The 19,956-nt window shown below is 48.1% G+C and overlaps 1 protein-coding gene across 9 annotated transcripts in view; it reads right to left on the bottom strand.

Moving 5' to 3' along the window:
- UNC13B (unc-13 homolog B) overlaps positions 1–19,956 on the bottom strand; it is a 626,059-nt gene that overhangs the window by 124,625 nt on the left and 481,478 nt on the right. For all 9 annotated transcript variants that reach the window (XM_077463165.1, XM_077463167.1, XM_077463166.1 and 6 more), the window contains 2 exons: positions 6,764–6,898; positions 3,969–4,102 (listed from right to left, as the gene is read on the bottom strand). In XM_077463165.1, the coding sequence (XP_077319291.1) occupies positions 3,969–4,102; positions 6,764–6,898 (269 nt within the window). The remainder of the gene's footprint in view (positions 1–3,968; positions 4,103–6,763; positions 6,899–19,956) is intronic.

The raw sequence follows: 19,956 nt of genomic DNA, 5'->3' as shown, positions 1-19,956 counted from the left end.
TCTGGTCGAAAAATCCATTCGTCTGTATGCTAGTCCGACGGACAAAAACCACCACTAGGGCAGTTATTGGCTACTGGCTATGAACTTCCTTATTCTAGTCCAGTCGTACTTCATCACGCTCGAATCCGTCGGACTTTGGTGTGATTGTGTGTGGCCAAGTCCATTCGTTTGCAAAGTCCGCCGAAAGTCCGTCGGAGAAACCGTCGGACCTAGTCTGGCGGAAAGTCCGGTCGTCTGTACACGTCATTAGAGTCCCAGTCAGACTTTTCCCCATTGGAAATATTCAGAAAGCACATAAAATGAGGAGTAATATATAATCTTAGAATTGCCATTGATAGATGGGAAGAAAGGAGATGTTCCAAAGGGGAAACATGTACCAGTCACCACTGTCCAAGGTAGGCATTGCTCCAAATTTAGAGGGACGTACCCCCTTCTTGGGTCTCAAGTGAGAGAAAATCTTCCCAATGGCCACAATAATGGCTGATAACTTGGCTCTAATCCTATTCACACTCAATCCAGAAATCGAAAAAGAAGCAACACTTTAATAGTCACATTAAAGGCACAAACAATTTGATTCCAAATTATCAGCAAGAGTTCCCTGTGCCCAGAAAGCTATTATAAGGGTTACTCCATCTTAAAAAGGTAGAGAAAGGCTGGACTAAAGTTTCAATTCTATAAGACAGAATGCTCTTGTTATACCATAAGGATCACTATTTTAAGCCAAGTTTCTGTTTTCAACTGTCACAGCTAAAATGATCAATTATAGTAAAATTAGCCTTAAAGCAGAACTGCAGGTTAATTGGACCAAAAAGTGTTGGCCAGGAGGGGGAAAACATAATCAGCTCTGCAATACTCACCCCCTCTCTGGAGCGGTCCTCATAAGACCCTCCTTTCCTAGTTGTTGCTCATCCAAACCTCTCCGTGCTGTGTCATCCACTCCTCTCCATGCAGTGTCATTCAACCCATTTCCAGTAAATCCAGGCTGTAAATGACACACGTCCTGGGGGTGCATGATTGTGATGGCCTTGAATCACACTACAATGCTCACATATCACCACTGTACTGTGCAATAGCATGGACTGCCCAGAGAAGAAGTGGAAATCTGTGATTTCACTAAACCAGCTGGATAGACTAGTAGACTAGTGGTCTCCAATCTGCGGCCCTTTGGCTAGCCTCTATATAGCCCCTGGGGCACGATTCCATTGACAACTGACACTAATGATGGGGCACCATTCCTCCCACTGACACCAGTGTTGGGGCACTATTCCTCCCACAGACACCGATGATGTGGCACCATTCCTGCCACTGATACCAGTGTTGGGGCACTATTCCTCCCACAGTCACCAATGATGGGGTACATTCCTGCCACTGACACCAGTGTTGGGGCACCATTCCTCCCACAGACACCAATGATGGGGTACCATTCCTCCCACTGACCTCCAGGGTTGGGGCACCATTCCTCCCACAGACACCGATGATGAGACACCATTCCTCCCACTGATACCAGTGTTGGGGCACTATTACTCCCACAGACACCAATGATGGGGTACCATTCCTGCCACTGACACCAGTGTTGGGGCACCATTCCTCCAAAAGACACCGATGATGGGGTACCATTCCTCCCACTGACCGCCAGTGTTGGGGCACTATTCTTCCCACAGACATCAATGTTGGGGTGCTATTTTTCCCAATGATATCAAAAATAGGGCATCATTCCTTACCAATAATGGGGCACGATTTCTCCCATTAAAACCAATAATAATTTACTTCCACCAATGCTGTGACATTTTTTTTTACTCCCAATGACCACAGTCCGGGTCCCCCTAAAGTCTGAAGGACAGTAAACTGGCCCTTTGCTTAAAAAGTTTGGAGACCCCTGAAGTAGACTACTCATTTGTAAATACACAGGTTGGGAAAGTCAGGGAGCGGGGAGAGAAAAACTGGAGTTCTGCTTTAAATCTGCTACTAATGCAGTAGATGAAAGTTAGAGAAAACTTATATAGAACTATAGATATAGTTATAGATATAGATATATATAAAGCAGAAATAGATATTGGCAAGTAAAAGCATGCAAAATTAATAGAGGACCTGTTGCGATTGTCAAAATAGGATCTACCAGCATCCTGGGCATACATGAGTCATAGAGATGTGTGCCCATGATGGGGATGTTTCCTAACTTTGCTGTGCCTGCTACAATTAAGTCTTAGCCCTTGTACACATGGTCAGACATTCCGATGGACAATGTCCGATAGTACCGTGTTGTCGGATAATCCGACCGTGTATGGGCTCCAACGGACTGTTTCCGTCGGAGTATCCGACGGACCAAGTTTTCCAGCTGGGCTATAAAATTTTCCGACAACATGATCCGATCGGACTTTGTCCGAATATGTGTAGAGAATTCCGATCGGACAAAGTGCCACGCATGCTCAGATCAAATTCCTAGACCAAAGCTATTGGCTACTAGCCTGAACGTAGTCCCGTCCTAACGAAATAACATCATCACGTTAACTACGATCGGATTTTCTGACAACTTTGTCCGACCGTGTGTATGCAATAGTTTCGGACAAAATCAGACGGATTTGGTTGTCGGAATGTCCGACCGTGTGTACAAGGGCTAACACAGCGCAGGAAGTTTTACTTTTCCTGTTCCCTCTCCCAAAGCCTGGAAGCATGGAGCATAGGATTCCGACAGCAAAACAGCTTTGTAAGTTGCAGAAGAGACGTTAAAAAGCAACCAAGCAGGGAAAGTGGCCATACAATATCAGGGTATAATGGAGTATTCATTTTATACTAGGTGCTCCACTGCTTGGGTTGTCCATTAAGGGGTGCAATTCTGCTTGGCTTAGTCACCCCACTGTCTTTTTAGAGGACTCAGAGACCTCTGAAGGTCTACCTTTGCTCCAGACTCCCCAACATCACTTTCCCATGCCAAGGACCTATGCTCATCCCAGTGCCAAATGGGGTAGTCTCAATATTCCTTCTGCCGTCTCTATAAAGGAACATACATAACAAAAGTCTAAAGGAAAGGACATAACTACCAGTAATGATGGGAAACTATTAAATCCTATAACACAGATACATTTTTTTTCTTAGAAGAATATTCCAAAGGTTTCTATATGGCATTCTTTTTTTTGGGAAAAAAGGCAGCAGAAAAACGAAACAAAACATGGGAACAGGAGGAATAGGAGAGATAAAGTGATGTTCTGGGTAAATTCAGGTCTGTATTTTATACCTTAAGCAAAAGCACCCCTTTAGAAACGCATGCAATTTCTGTATGTATGCTCAGCCAACATACAAAGCCAAGAAAAACATAACAAACCCACTGGAGGATCCTAGATCAGTGATGGCAAACCTTGGCTCCCCAGATATTTCGGAACTGCGTTTCCCATGATGCTCATGCACTCTGCAGTGTAGTGGAGCATCATGGGAAATATAGTTACAAAACATCTGGGGTGCCAAGGTTCTCCATCACTGTCCTAGATCCTGAAGTTTCCGTTCTACAGCTCCAACTCTTTGGACAGGTGGACATTGCTCCAGGTTGGTCTGATCTATGATCTACCACGCTATCCTCAGTCCATCAAACACCACTATACATGAAACATATCTTCTGGAGTTCCATCATCCTCCATCTCCAGATCCAACTCATCATGCCGACTGGCTGCACCTTTTACAGGGACCAGGGACACCACCACACCCTCCCGATGGTCCTCCAAACCTGGGTCACGCCATTCACATGGTGAGCATGCAATGCACCGGCACTCAGGCGGCAGGCAAGCACGAGCAATGGTTCCCCCCTCACTCACCCTGCCATCAGGAAGCTTGGCCGACGTCACTTATACAACAAGAGACAAAGCGGACAGGAAGACAGACTGACAGGAGATGACCGCTCTACAAAGCACAGAAGGGTTAGAAGAAGACAAAGGCGGAGGCGAACATGGAGCGCCCGGACAGCGGCGGGAGCTGCTTACTGGTTTAGGACAGGGGTGTAGGCGTTCTTATCTTCCTCGATAATCGATACGATCAGCGTGATCAGCTTGGGCCAGAAGTCCAGGTTCTTTATACAAGGCCCTTGCTCTTCAGGAGGTAGATCTTGCTTCTTGTTCTGGAGGAAGAGAAATCAGAACAATAACATTAAACCCTTTGAGGAACCTTCTAAAAGAGCAAATGGTATGGTCCCCCTGGAGAAAGGTCCTAATTTTGGAAGATTTAGATTTAGTAGTTACATAGTTGGTGAGGTTGAAAAAAGGACACAAGTCCATCAAGTCCAACCTATGTGTGTGATTATAGGTCAGTATTACATTGTATATCCCTGTATGTTGCGGTCGTTCAGGTGATTATCTTATAGTTTTTTTAAACTATCGATGCCCCCCGCTGAAACCACCGCCTGTAGAAGGGAATTCCACATCCTTGCCACTCTTACAGTAAAGAACCCTCTACGTAGTTTAAGGTTAAACCTCTTTTCTTCTAATTTTAATGAGTGGCCACCCCTGTCTTATTTAACTCCCTTCCGCAAAAAGTTTTCTCCCTATTGTGGGGTCACCAGTACAGTGTTTGTATATTGAAATCATATCCCCTCTCAAGCGTCTCTTCTCCAGGGAGAATAAGTTCAGTGCTCGCAACCTTTCCTCATAACTAATATCCTCCAGACCCTTTATTAGCTTTAACTTTATTTAACTTTATAATTCTATACCTAATGAAAGCTTGTAGCACCACTCAAAGGTGGTGGATAAAAGCTGGGAAGGGCGAAATGCGTCAATGCAATTGGCTAGAGCAGCGCTGGCTGGTTGGGGGTTACTATTGTTTCCACTAACACCAATGTTGGAGGTTATTATTGTGTCCACTGACAATGTTGGTGGTTTTAATTACAGGCCACAGACACCAAGGCTGGGGGTTATTATTGTGTCCACTGACAGCAATGCTGGGGGTAAGTATTGCAGTCCTTGACACCAATTCTGGGGGTTATGCCTGTTTCCATTGACACTGATATTTGACTAAAGTTGAGGGTTTTAATTACAGGCGACTGACACCAAGACTGGGGGTTTTGATTGTGGCCACTGACACCAAAGCTGGGATTTTTTATTGTGTCCACTGGCTCCAAATGTTTGAGGTTATTATTGTGTCCACTGACACAAATGCTGAGGGTTATTATTGTGTCCACTGACCGCAATGCTGGGGGTTATTATGATGTCCACTGACACCAGTGTTGTGGGCTAATATTGTGTCCACTGACACCAATGCTGAGGGTTATTGTTGTGTCCACTGACAGCAATGCTGGGGGTTATTATGATGGCCACTGACACCAATGTTGTGGGTTATTATGGTCTCCACTGACACCAATGTTGGGGGTTATTATTGTCTCCACTGACACCAATTTCTGGAGTTTATTGTTGTGTCCACTGACAGCAATGCTGGGGGTAAAAATTGCAGTCCTTGACACCAATGCTGGGGGTTATGGCTGTTTCCATTGACACCAATATTTGATATTATTATGTCCACGGACACTAAAGTTGAGGGTTTTAATTACAGGCGACTGACACCAAGACTGGGGGTTTTGATTGTGGCCACTGACACCAAAGTTGGTGGGTAGTATCGCTTTCACTGACACCAAAGCTGGGTTTTTTTTTGTGTCCACTGACACCAATGTTTGAGGTTATTATTGTGTCCACTGACACAAATTCTGAGGGTTATTATTGTGTCCGCTGACCGCCATTCTGGGGGTCATTATGATGTCCACTGACACCAATGTTGGGGCTTATTATTGTGTCCACTGACACTAATGTTGGTGTTTTTAATTACAGGCCACGGACACCAAGGCTGGGGGTTATTATTGTGTCCACTGACACCAATGCTGAGGGTAAATATTGCAGTCCTTGACACCAATGCTGGGGGTTATGCCTGTTTCCATTGATACCAATATTTGATATTACTATGTTTGGGAAAATTGTTGTGTCCAGTGACACCAACGCTGAGGGTTGTTATTGTGTCTACTGAGAGCAATGCTGGGGGTTATTATGATGTTCACTGACACCAATGTTGGGGGTTATTATTGTCGCCACTGAGACTAATGTTGGGGGTTATTGTTGTGTCCACTGACACCAATGCTGGGGGTTATTGTTGTGTCCACTGACAGCAATGCTTGGGGTAATTATTGCAGCCCTTGACACCAATGCTGGGGGTTATGCCCTTTTCCATTGACACCAATATTTGAGGTTATTATTTTGTCCAAGGACACTAAAGTTGAAGGTTTTAATTACAAACGACTGACACCAATGCTGGCGTTTTTTATTGTGTCCGCTGACACCAATGTTTGAGGTTATTATTGTATCCACTGACACAAATGCTGGGGGTAATTACTGAGCCGTTGACACCACTGATGGGGTTTTAATTGTGGCCACTGACACCAATGCTGAGGGTTATTATAGTGTCCACACACACATTACAGTGCTAGAGGTTATTATTACTGCCCCTGACACCAATGATGGGGGCCTATTTTACTCCCACTTTCTCCTCCGTGTGAAATGCTCTACGCTAAAAAAAAATATATAGCAGGACCAACATGTCCAAAGGTGGAGGTGTGTTACAGCCCGGTCAGTGGAATGTGTGGCCTAATTTCAAGCAATTCACCTGAACACATGAAAAAGTGGCGCTATCATGCATCCCTCTGGAGGTGCCGGGGGGCACACTGAGGAACTATAGAATTTTCAGACTGACCACCGCTACTACAAAACTAAGAAACAGGGGGTTTCCATACGGAGATACGCACCGGGTCGGCCTGGTACTCGCGGCTGTACAGCTCATGGCAGTTGTTGAAGATATACTCATAGGTGGAGTTCAGGCAGGCCTTGACGCAGTCTTTGACCACCTGGCTGGCACGTGGCGGGCTCTGCAGTTCTTGTACCTGTCCAGGAAGACACAGAGGATCTGATGACTGCATGCGGAGGACATCACAGCTTATACATCTGTCAATCATCATCATCCAACCATAGGAGACACAGGCTCTTCACAACGTCACACAGACACCGACTTTATATATCTCGGCACACACAGCCAACAAGCAAAGTAAAGAGCACCTGTCATAAAGGATCATATTTTTATACGTTGGGTGCAGCATGCTAAGACATAGGGCGGTGTAATGTTAAGGTAGATTGGCTCCCTTTTTGGCAAGAAGGCCCTCAGTTTATCTGTTGCCGTGGATTGGAATCCGCCCAAAATTCATGTCCTCATGAAGGTGCAGCTTCACATCAAGTCCCAGATAGAAGGCACCATGTTTATTCATACCAGCAAAAGTGTACCCGTTGTGGCTGTGCTTTATATTACATTCTCAGAACAGCCTCACTCTGTACACTGAGCTTTACTCTACCTTCTCTGTTCTACTCCACTCTGTACACTGTGCTGTATGCTACATGCTCAGAATTGTCTCACTCTGTACATTGTGTTGTATGCTACATGCTCAGAATTGTCTCACTCTGTACATTGTACTTTATGCTATCTTCTCTGTCCCACTCCACTCTGTAAACTGTATTTTATATACATTTTCAGAACAGTCTCACTCTGTACGCTGTGCTTTATGTTACATTCATTGGCCCACTCCACTCTGTACACTGTGCTGTATGCTGCCTTCTCTGTCCCACTCCACTCTGTACACTGTGCTTTATGATACCTTCTCTGTCCCACTCCACTCAGTACACTGTGCTTTATGCCATCTTCTACATCCCACTCCACTCTGTACACTGTGCTTTATGCCATCTTCTACATCCCACTCCACTCTGTACACTGTGCTTTAGATTACATTCTCAGAATCATCTCACTCTGTACACTGTGCTTTATGCTATCTTCTACATCCCACTCCACTCTGTACACTGTGCTTTAGATTACATTCTCAGAATCATCTCACTCTGTACACTGTGCTTTATGCTATCTTCTACATCCCACTCCACTCTGTACACTGTGCTTTAGATTACATTCTCAGAATCATCTCACTCTGTACACTGTGTTTTATGTTACATTTTCAGAACAGTCTCACTCTGTACACTGTGCTTTAGGTTACATTCTTTGACCCACTCCACTCTGTACACTGTGCTGTATGTTAAATTATCCGCACCATCCTCCCTCTGTACACTGTGCTTTATGTTGCATTCACTGAGCCATTTCACTCTGTACACTGAACCTTATGTTACAATCTCTGAACCCCTCTACTCTGTACACTGTGCTTTAAATTACATTCTTTAAACCATCTCACTTTGTATGCAGTCCTTTATGTAACATTCTCTGAACCACCCTCCTTACTGTACCCTGCGCTTTATACATTCCATAAAAACACTCCACTCTGTGCTTTATATTAAAGTCTCTGAACCGTTTTACTCCGTACACTAATTATGTTACATTCTCTGAACCACTGTACATTGTACACTGTGATTTATGTTACATTTTCTGAACCACTCTACTTTGTACACTGTGTTTTATGTTACATTCTCTGAACCATTCTACTTTGTACACTGATTTATGTTACATTCTTTAAACCATCTCACTCTTTACACTGTGCTTTTTGTCACATACTGCAAACATCCTATTCTGTTTTTTGAAAACAGGAGTGCTTTATTTCAAAAATATCACATCAGGATACAAAACAGAATAAGGCAGAGGAACAACTCAATTGTACAGCCAAGTATTTACAGACTGACATTGTAGTACAGAGTGTCATACAACAGAAAAGGGATAATCGAATACCTCAAATGTGAGGCCCAGAACAGATCATCTATCACCAAACACAATACAGGAGATATACCCATATAAGTAAGCTTAGGTCGTCATAGTAAGCATCGGCGGATGGGAGATGGGGAGGGAAGGGGGGGGGGGGGGGGGACAGAGGAAGGGGGACATGAGGGGGGGGAGGGAAAGGGAGGGGGGGGGAGGGGGGGGCAGCAGACCCCAACAAACTGGAGGGCAGGCCAGCCATGATCCCCACTCTATCCTCAAGTGGCTGTCCCGGAGGTCCACGGGAGCCAGATCTTGTCAAACTTCCACGGACAACCCCGATTATGGTACGTTAGCTTGTATAATGGGAGGGCAGCGTCTACTGCTCGTTCCCACCGGGCTACACTTGGGGGGCGTTCCGAAAGCCATTTACACAAAATCACCTTCTTCGCATAAAAGAGGAGATAGGAGGTCAATAGCTTCGAGTAATAAGGCATGTGCTCATCTGGATGGATGCCCAATAAGGCTAGTGCAGGGGTCCGAGGGACCCCCAACCCCAGCCGGGTATTTAAGTGATCAAAAACGCCTAACCAGAAATCCTCCAGCCGTCGACACTCCCAGAACATATGCAGGTATGTTCCAACCTCAGTTCGGCACCTGGGGCAATGGGGGTCTCTAGTGGGATATAACCTGGACAAACGCACAGGAGTGAGGTACACCCGATGAAGAAATTTCGTCTGGATGAGTTTATCACTTGCTGATATAGCCAGTTTAGTACCCCTCTCCAGGCATTCCTCCCAATCCTCCCTCTCCAGAGCAGGGACATCAACCTGCCACTTACTCCAAAGCAGATTTAGCCTCGTAGATTCAATTGGGAAGACCACCCGGTACACATCCGAGAGGGGTTTCTTTGGGCCCTCCCCTGTGAATAATTCTTCAAGTGGAGTGAATTGTAAGGTCGGGGATATAGAAAATTGAGCTCTAACAGCATGGCACAGCTGGAGGTATCTGAAATACATCCAACCAGGCATGGCACGCGGCTCTGCCAGACGAGCAAAGGGAAGCATCCCTCCCGACGACAGGATGTCCCCCAGCGTATTTATTCCGAATCGCACCCAGACCTGCGGGTCCGGGATCGACCTAAAGTGCGGCAGGTTCGGGTTACCCCACAGTGGCTGGGCCGGAGACCAGCAATTCGGTCTCGCAAACCTTCGCCCCGCTACTCGCCAAACCCTGAGCGTCGTCCTCGTCGGGCCGGGGAGCGCCGTGTTCGCCGCCACCCCCCTGTAAACCAGCTCCTGCAAGTCCGTAAGCGAGCCCACAACAGCCGCCTCCAGGCTCACAGCCCCATTCGACCTCGACGCCGCAAACCACCACGAAACCGTAACCAGTATAGCCGCCCAGTAGTAGGCCCTTAAGTTGGGGAGGGAGAGGCCACCGACACTCGTAGGAGACTGTAAAACAGACCTAGCCAGCCTGGGGGACGATCCGTTCCATATAAAGGACCCAATGAGCTTATCCGCCTCCCTGAAAAAAGACCCCGGAATCCAGCCAGGGCAGTTTCGAAAAATATAATTAAATTTAGGGAGGAGTACCATTTTCAGAATATTTATGCGCCCTATGAGATTCAATGGGAGTCCGGACCAGGACTGGCACCTCTCTCGCAGGGTGCGGAGAAGAGGGAGCACATTTAGAGCGTAGTACCGGGCAGGATCCCTAGCCACCGTCACTCCGAGATACCTGAACTCGGTAGCCCTCTGCAGTGGGATACTACTGTCCGGCGAGGACACTCGGTCATCCACATGGAACAAGATTGATTTGGACCAATTTATACAAATCCCCGAAAAGGAACCAAATTTGTTGAAAATCGCGAGCGCCTCCAATAGCGACGGACCCGTGTCGTTTAAATAGAGAAGGGCATCGTCGGCGTACAGGGAAATCCGTTCCTCCAGGTCCCCCTTTCGAAAACCCCTAATAACCGACGACTCTCTAATAAGGATTGCCAGGGGTTCCAGGGCCAGAGCAAACAACCCCGGCGATAGAGGACATCCCTGCCGGGTGCCCCTCTGAAGAGAGAGGGGTTCCGACAGCCAGGCGTTTGTGCGCACCCTGGCCCTGGGAGCCCTGTAGAGCAATCTGAGCCATCTCGTAAATACAGGGCCGAACCCGAAGCAACCGAGCACCCCCCAGAGGAAGCCCCACTCTACCGAGTCAAATGCCTTCTCGGCATCGAGAGAGGCAATTGCACGGGACCCCGGTGTCTCATGAGCTATAGAGAGGTTAAGGAACAAACGCCTAATGTTGATATCGGTGCCCTTTCCAGGCATAAAACCCGTTTGATCGGCGTGAATCAGGGTCGAAATCACCGAGTTCAATCTAGTGGCTAGAATCTTCGCTAACAACTTGGCATCCACATTCAAGAGAGAAATTGGACGATCCCACAATCCCGAGGGTCTTTGCCCGGTTTTGGAATGAGGACAATGATAGCATCCCCCATGGAATCCGGAAGGCAGTCCTCCTCTCCGAGCCCATCAAGGAGGCTCTTAAATTTAGGAGCCAGCACATCACTATGTTGGGAGTAAAACTCCGCCGGCAGACCATCAGCGCCCGGAGCCTTGCCCGCTTGAAGGCCTCCAATCGCCAACTGGATCTCCTCCAGCGAAATCGCCCCGTCCAGCATCGTCCTCTGCTCTGCAGACAACACCGGAAAGGGGATGCCCGCCAGATAGCTCGTCAGTGCATCGTCCGAGTAGCTTCGCCTAGACTCGTACACCCCTTTAAAAAATTCATAAAACCTATTATTTATGTCCTCAGGGGAGGTGAGCTCCCGTCCCTGAGCATCACGGATACTGGCAATATGTGTGGAAGCCGAGCGAACCCTCGCCAGCCACGCCAACAGCCTACCATTCTTATTGCCATGTTCAAAAATCCTCTGCTTAGAGTGCAGTAGCGATTCCTGGGTCTGGGTCACAGCCTCCTGCCACCTCCGATAGGCCTCCTCCCCTCCCGTGCGAACATACTCCGCCTCCCACCTACCACACCGCCCCTCCAGGTCTGTAAGGGATTTAGATGCTGCCTTGCGCAAGGAGGCAATATTGGAGATGTAATGTCCCCGGAGCACAGCTTTAAAGGAGTCCCACACAATAGAACCTTTCTCAAAGTCAGCATTGTGCTGCCAAAAATTACTGACAGCCTCTTCAGTTGTTTCCCGCAACCGCTCATCAGTGGCCCAGAACCCGGACAGACGCCACACCCCCGAATTTGGCGGGCGGGACAAGGACAAGGTAAGCATGAGAGGGGCATGGTCAGAGATCCCTCTAGGCAGGTGTCGCACAGACCTGGTCCATCTCAGGGCCCCAGGAGAGGCATAAGCCAGGTCTATGCGAGACATCGCCCAGTGAGTAGCAGAGTGGCAAGTGGATTCACGGCCACTGGGATGAAAGTGGCGCCAGAGATCAGTAAGGGAAAAAGTGTCAGCCCAACTCTGAAGTTCCCCACCAGCCCGGGAGGTAGAGCGCAGTCTGTCCAGGTCCTGTTGAGGCACTAAGTTAAAATCCCCAACTAAGAGGAGCTCCGAGGTATGAAACCCCAAGGCCAAATGCATAATGTCATATAGCAGCTGCCCATTCGCCGGGGGGGGGGAGGTAGAGGCCCACTAACACCATATCTTTATCATATACAGACATATGTAGAAGCACAAACCGGCCCCCAGGGTCCGTTCGTACCTCCTTGATCTGAACCGGGAGGGACCTGTGGACCAGGACACTGACACCTCTAGCGTAATTGGAATAAGTTGCGTGATAATGAGTGCCCACCCAGGCCCTGCGGACCCCAAGTATCCGCGAGCCAAGCAGGTGGGTTTCTTGGAGTATACAAATGTGGGGGTTAAATCTCTGTAAAAATTTGAACACTAGGGAACGCTTGGTCGCCGAGTTAAGGCCTCGGACATTCCAAGAGATAAGCGAGATCTCACCCATCAGGCCAGGAAAGCATATAAAGTGTCACAATCCACAGGATCCCCCCCCCTCCCCAGACCCCCCCCAGCAGCCCCCCAGAGAGAGGTGCAAGCTGAACACATCCATACCAGGCTATAGAGAAAAGTGAGCATGTCCCCCTGAGCCATAAAGACACTCCAACACAAACGAAAATAACAAAAAACAGAAAAAGAAACACAACCCCACCTGCAACGGCAGATATAAACAGTCCCCCCCTCCCCGCACCCCCCCCCAAACCAGTAACCAAGTCATCTGCTATGGAGGGCCCAGAAACATAGCGTGAGGTTCTACGCAAAGGCACCAGTGGGCCATAGAGGTGCTGACCAAGTATAACAAATCTCCCACCTCCCGGTGGGGGTTCCAAACTTAGGTTGCTACAAATAGTACCGGAATAACCTCCCCGAGCGGGAGACCTGCAGGGGAGAAAATAAACAGTTCGGTCGCAAGACATGCAGTAAACACATTTCCCCCCCCCGGGCTCCGAATGGTCACAAGTCCAGGATAATAAAGAAAGTACTTCTCAAGAGCTACTCCCCGCCACAGTAGCGCATATCTTCCAGGGTTCCATGTCCCCAAAGCTCCGCCACTAAGTCCAGGCTGTGCAGTCCAGCAAATCCAGCGGAGGCAAACGACCCCAGGCCCTGACCTGATGGGGGGCCGCAGCAACTGCAATAGGTATTGACATCAGCTATCTAAGCCCTCAACGGACGTTAGTTACAGGCGTTCGCTCCAAAAACGTTCGCTGATGTACAAGTCCATGCGTGCAGTGGGGGGCAAGTCATGAGTACAAAGAGTGAGAAATCCCTTCGAATCTCACGACCAACAGGAGAGTCTCTCACAGGAGGTAAGTAAGATAGGCCGGGGGGAGAAAAGTACATCTAAATCAAGACAGGGATGACAGCAAAAGTGTACCTTTACCACCGAATCTCACCGACGCGGTGGGAGGGAGTCCAGCCAGGCCGCAGCTTCACGCGGGTCAGTGAAAAATCTGGTGGCCTCTCCATCCTGTACCCACAGCCGAGCCGGGAAGAGAACGCTGTACTTAATATTTCGAGCACGCAGACCAGCCTTCACATGATCAAATGACCTCCGCAGCTTCTGCTTCTCCAGAGAGTAATCCGGGAACAGCATTACGGTGGCATTCTGGTATTTGAGATCTCCCGTCCGACGGGCCGCCTTGAGTACTTTGTCCCGGTCCCGAAAGTGCAGGAGCCTGAAGATGAGTGTGCGCGGCCGCGCACCCGGAGGTCCCGGGGTGGGGGGAACCCGATGCGCCCTCTCAACTGTAAAATAGGGCGAGAATTGCGCTTCAGGAAGAAGGCCACGCAGCATCTCCTCCACAAATACGGTGGGGTTCCTCCCCTCAGCTCCCTCGGGCAGGCCGACGATACGGAGATTGTTCCGCCGGTTCCTGTTCTCGGCGTCGTCGGCTTTGTACTCCAGGGCCCGCACTCGTGTGTGGAGGGTGCGTATGGACTCCACGTGCTCCGAGGTAAGATCCTCCACTCTGCTCACACGTTGCTCCGTCTCCGCCACCCGCGACCGCAGCTTATCTAGGTCCTGACGGACCAGGCCGACATCCAGTTGCACAGCCTCAATCTTGTTAGTCAGCACCGCTTGACAGGTGGCAATAGCCGCCATGACCTCCCTGAATCCAATCTCGGCGTCCGCCTCCCGGTCCTCCATCTCCGTTTGGGACGCCATATTGCGCGCCTGCACGAGTGGAGCCGCCGCCTGCAGGGCCAGAACCGGGGCTGAATCCGGGTAAGAATGCTTTTTCCCCTTGCGTTTCGTCCTGCCTGACATCCGGAGCCCAGGGTTGTAGGTATCAGGCGGATTCAAAGTATGGAAATTAGTGGCCGGATAAGAAAAGTCAGCAGAGCTCTGGCAACCACAACCTCTCAGGTCGCCATCTTGGACACGCCCCAAACATCCTATTCTGTACACTGTGCTTTTTGTTACATCCTCTGTACCATCCCACTCTGTACACTGTGGTGTGATGTACTGTGAATCATCCTCACCCCACACACTGTGTATGTGATACACACCAAATCATCCCACTCTATCCATTTTTTCCCACGACATATTCCAGGCTACTCCATTCCATCCGCTGGACTATAACTGAGGCCCTCTGGACTTCCCCACTGCATACATGGTGCTGCAAGCGACCCTCTGAGCTAGCTCATCCTATACACTATAGTGGACGTGACATACTCTAGGGACACCTGTGACGGGAGTCGTTTTGGGTGGGGGACCCGTGGAACCCAGAATCCCTTGGAGATCTTGGGAAACCCTTATTTCAACTCACCAGGCCCCTCTTATGTATAAGTCACCCTGTGTCTATTTATCCACAATATCTCCCAGGAAATATACAAAGACTATTCCTGGTTTATTTTATTCTGAACTATACATGTTAATTGAAAGTGCTAATCAAATTGACCTCTGTACAATGTAGTCTGCTAGTCTGCTACTGGTGGTCTCCTGCTATTGTGTGAAGGTGTTCTGTGTTTATACTTATGATAAAGTGTATTGTAGTTTGTGAGCTAGGAGACGACCGCTGAGTCACCCAGGCTGGTTAAATGACATGTTAATTAGCTCATGTTAATTTATGTTTCTGTTTACAGTTTGTATTGTTAGGGTAATATGATCAGGAGGGGGGAACCTTCTTTTCATGTGTATAAAGAGCCTGCATCCTCGTCCAATAAAACATTCCAAGCTAGTGTCGGCTAGTGTTGTACAATCGATTCTCGGCCACTTGGCTACGATCAAGTGTATTATCTGTTCTCATCAGTTGCCAGAGGAGGCGCTATGCAAATTCAATGGTGTAATTGTACCTGGAAGGGCGGTATCAGCAGGGACTATATCGAGATGCTGGACAGTAACTGGGGGCCGATCAATGGTTGAGTTTGAGCCGTCTGGAAGGGTGCTCCTGGTGAGGATGGGTGCTGCATCAGGTCTGGCCAGAGGGCAGGGTCCATGGCCGTCTGGCCTAGATTGCTCTAGTCCTTGCTCCGGTCAGTTTTTCGGGAGAGAACACTGGCCTCCCCTTTCCACCAGGGGGGGGGGGGGGGGGGGGGGGGCGGTTAGTGTTTCCCAAATGTAATTAGGTAGGAGTGATGGGAGTGGTGGTTGAGACTAAAGCCCCATACACACTATCAGATTTTTTGTCTTCAGATTTAGAAAAACCATATAATATGAGGTCAAACCTTTGGAGTGTTAGGAGGACCTTGCTCTGCATCGTTTTGGTAAACCTGAAGACAAAAATCAGCTTTGGGGTCAGGGGCTCTCCCTAAGCTCTCAGAACTCCAGGCCTTCCTTGTTGGGATGGGGGCTGCGTTGACTGGGCTGTTGGTCAGGGTTGGGAGAAAAGCCTGTGGTGAATGTGAGTGGCAGTCAAGGGGTGCCGTACAATCACTGTGAGTGAGGGTCACTTTGATTTATGGCACGATGGTCACTTCACAACACACTTTTTTCACATCTGCCTCTAGGGTCGAGTCTTCTGGCTAGGAGCAGAGGAATTTTTTATTCCTGGCTGAAGGGCCTGGCCATTGTATTGCACAATGGCCACTTTCACTTCTCCCACTTTATTCTCCCCACTTTCTAATTATTTACCCCCGTGTTGGTCACTTTTTTGTATTTTTTTTGTTGATTGTGTTGCACGTTTGTCACAGTGTGATTAGTAGGGTGTGGGTCCTCGGGCTACCCTGAAAGTCTTGGGAGGGGCTGGACATAGCCCTTCTGGCTTGGTGTGCCCTCTCTCATGGGGTCTCCCTTCGGGGGAACCCCACAGAGTAATTGGGTGGGTCAGTTTCGGCAGACCCTTCAGAGAAAGGGGGTCCGTCTGGCTTTGGCCAGATGGGCCCAGTGAAGTACCTCAGTCCCCGTGTGGAACTTGGGGGGATCGGGGTAAGGTCCTTCCTAGGCAGGATCGTGTAACACCCGTTGCACGTTTTGTGTTACTCTTTATGTGTGCACTATTTTTTTTAGCTCCAGGTGGAGTTTTTGGGTGTGTTTCACACACCGCGGGCGTTTTAATAGGGCGTTAGAAAAAATATATATATCTGATCTTCAGACTGGAAGAGGCTGTATACTGCTGGAAGCACTCAAGTGGAACACGACGGGGTCCCGTGACAATACCTACCGTATTTATCGGCGTAAAACACAAACCTTTTTTCCCCTTAAAATCAGGGGAAAATCGTGGGTGCGTGCTATACGCCGATCCCTACTGACTTCGGCTAGACTCGGCTCCTCTCGCAGTCCCGCCCCTGACTGTGAGCAGAGCCGAGTCTAGCCGAATACACTCGGCTTTCTGTATGTCGCCGGCGCTCGCTCATCTCCGCTCACAATCAGCGGAGATCGGCGCCAATTTTAAATAATCAGCGGCTGCAAAGGCACTGGGCAAGGCTGCAGATGGACACTGGGCAAGGCTGCAATGATGGACAAGGCTGCAGATGGGCATTTACCTGTATGTTTTTTTTCCTTAACGACTTCAGCCCCGGACCATTTTGCAGGCCAAAGACCAGAGCACTTTTTGCGATTCGGCACTGCGTTGATTTAACTAACAATTGCGCAGTCGTGCGACGTGGCTCCCGAACAAAATTTATGTCCTTTTTTTCCCCACAAATAAAGATTTCTTTTGGTGGTATTTGATCACCCCTGCGGTTTTTAGAGCAGGGGTGATCAAAGAGAGACAATTTTGAAAAAACACATTATTGTTTACATTTTGCTATAATAAATATCCCCCAAAAATATATAAAAAAAAACAAATTTTTTTTCCTCAGTTTAGGCCGATACGTATTCTTCTACATATTTTTGGTAAAAAAAAAAAAAATCACAATAAGTGTATATTGATTGGTTTGTGCAAAAGTTATAGCATTTACAAAAAAGAGGAAAGTTTTATGCCATTTTTATTAATAATTTTATTTTTACTAGTAATGGCAGCGATCAGCGATTTTTATCAACATTATGGAGGACACATCGGACATTTTTGACACATATTTGGGACCATTGTCATTTATACAGCAATCAATGCTATACAAATGCACTGATTCCTGTGTAAATGCCACTGGCAGTGAAGGGGTTAACCACTAGGGTGCAGTGTAGGGGTTAAGTGTGTCCTGGGGAGTGATTCTAACTGTGGGGGAGTGGCTACGTGTGACACGTCACTGATCTCTGCTCCCCATTACAGGGAGCGGTGATCGGTGACACTGTCACTAGGCAGAATGGGGAGAAGCTTGTTTACATTAGCATCTCCCCGTTCTTCCTCTCCATGAGACTATCGCGGGTATCCCCGTGGCGATAGAGTCTGCGGGACCCCCGATCAGACTCACGGAGGTCCCGACCGGCGTGTACACGATGGCACGGCGGCAAATTTTAAAGGGACGTACCTGTATGTCCATTTGCCTGTCCGTGCCATTCTGCCGACGTACATTGGCGTGCGACGGTCGGCAAGTGGTTAAATTTCCCTTCTAAAAGTTTTTTTCCTTAAAATTCCCTCCTAAACTTGGGGTGCATTTTATACGCCGATACATACGGTAATCGTTATACTGTACTGTAACTATCACACGCTATACTGTCTGTACATTACTCCGGCACCTTTCTGTAGGCTCTGCAGTATGTTACATGCTGTGCTGCACATCACATCCTCAATACTGCTATCACTATAGTCATGTCATATAGAAGTTAGTTGGAATGCCACCCGCACTTCTAAGAAATTGTGTCACAGACACCAATCACCTATTAGCACCGGGGCTGAATGCGACGTATAGCTCAGGGTAGTAATATCAGTGCTAGGAGGTTGGAGCACACAAGACTTTTTAAAATCCCAGAAAGTGCCATGTGTATTGGGCATAACAACTCTCCTTTTCTGTAATACATGGTGGGCTATACCAGGATCTCAGCTAGTAAAGGTACTATTAACCCTGTGATTGCCTGCACACTGATCAGACCTCAATGGCAGTCTAAGATGAATTCGACTTGTGATTCAATAATCTTCACTAATCCCTTATCTACATTGCTCCAGAGATGCCCTCCATCCCAGAAAACAAAGGCAGGATGCCAAGCGCCCTCTTTGAAGGTCCCGGGTGCCGTCTCTCTCTCTCCGGCACACGGCTGACACGTTCGGCGTCGTCACACAAAAGGGAATGAGCCTGCAGCTCCCCGGCTCCTGTGCGTCTCACGCTGTGCGCTCAACCCGGAGCTGACAGCTGCAACCGTCTCTAATGTTTCCGTCTCACTTCGCAAGAACCGAGCCGACTCCTCTAACGGGAGGAATCGTGGCCAGCGGCCTTAAAGCTGAACTCCGGGCACGCAACTAAAATACATATCAACAAGGAGATGCCAAAGGATTTGGATTGCTGCCCATCCATTCCTGAGATTTACACAGCTCTGCCATGCAGCACAGGTCTGGTTATTCTCTGCTGCATTTCAGTAACACTTCCAGGTCTTGCCCCCCCCCCCCCCCCAGCCTGTGACTGGACAATGAAAGGAGAAGCAGCAGACTGATGAGCTGCTCTCTTTGTCACTCTGCTCTCTCTTCCTATCACTTTGCACATGAGCACGGTAGCCTAGCTGATTGGCGCCTTGTGCTGTTTCCCTATCTCCCAGTCTAAGCTCTGCTGTACAGCGACTGCCGGAGGCTGATACCAAAGAAAGTTCAGGTACTTACACTTACCACTTAAGGACAGAGCCCCGTTTTGAGATTTGGTGTTTACTGGTTTAAAACTTTTTTTTGCTAGAAAATTACTTAGAACCCTCCAAACATTATATATATATATATATATATATATATATATGTATATATATATATATATATATTCTAACGCCCTAGAGAACAAAATGGTGGTCGTTGCAATACATTCTGTCACACCGTATTTGCGCAGCGGTCTTACAAGCGCACTTTTTTTTTGGGGAAAAAATACACATTTTTATAAGAAAATATAAGACAACGGTACAGTTAGCCCAATTGTATTTTTATATTGTGAAAGATAATGTTATGCTGAGTAAATTGATACCCAACATGTCATCCTTCAAAATTGCGCCCGCTCGTCGAATAGCGACAAACTTTTACCCTTAAAAATCTCCATAGGCAACGTTTAAAAATTTCTACAGGTTGCATGTTTTGCATTACAGAGGAGGTCTAGGGCTAGAATTATTGCTCTCGCTCTCTACTGATCACAGCGATACCTCACATGTGTCGTTTGAACACTGTTTTCATATGCGGGCGCTACTCACGTATGCGTACGCTTCTGCACGCGAGCTCGGCAGG

The sequence above is a fragment of the Lithobates pipiens genome, unplaced genomic scaffold (genome assembly GCF_037356315.1).
Source record: "Lithobates pipiens isolate NorthernLeopardFrog02 unplaced genomic scaffold, aLitPip1_a1.2 Scaffold_3, whole genome shotgun sequence".
NCBI lineage: Eukaryota > Metazoa > Chordata > Amphibia > Anura > Ranidae > Lithobates > Lithobates pipiens.
The sequence above is the reverse complement of the archived record's forward strand: the minus strand, read 5'-3'. Positions and strand labels throughout refer to the sequence as shown.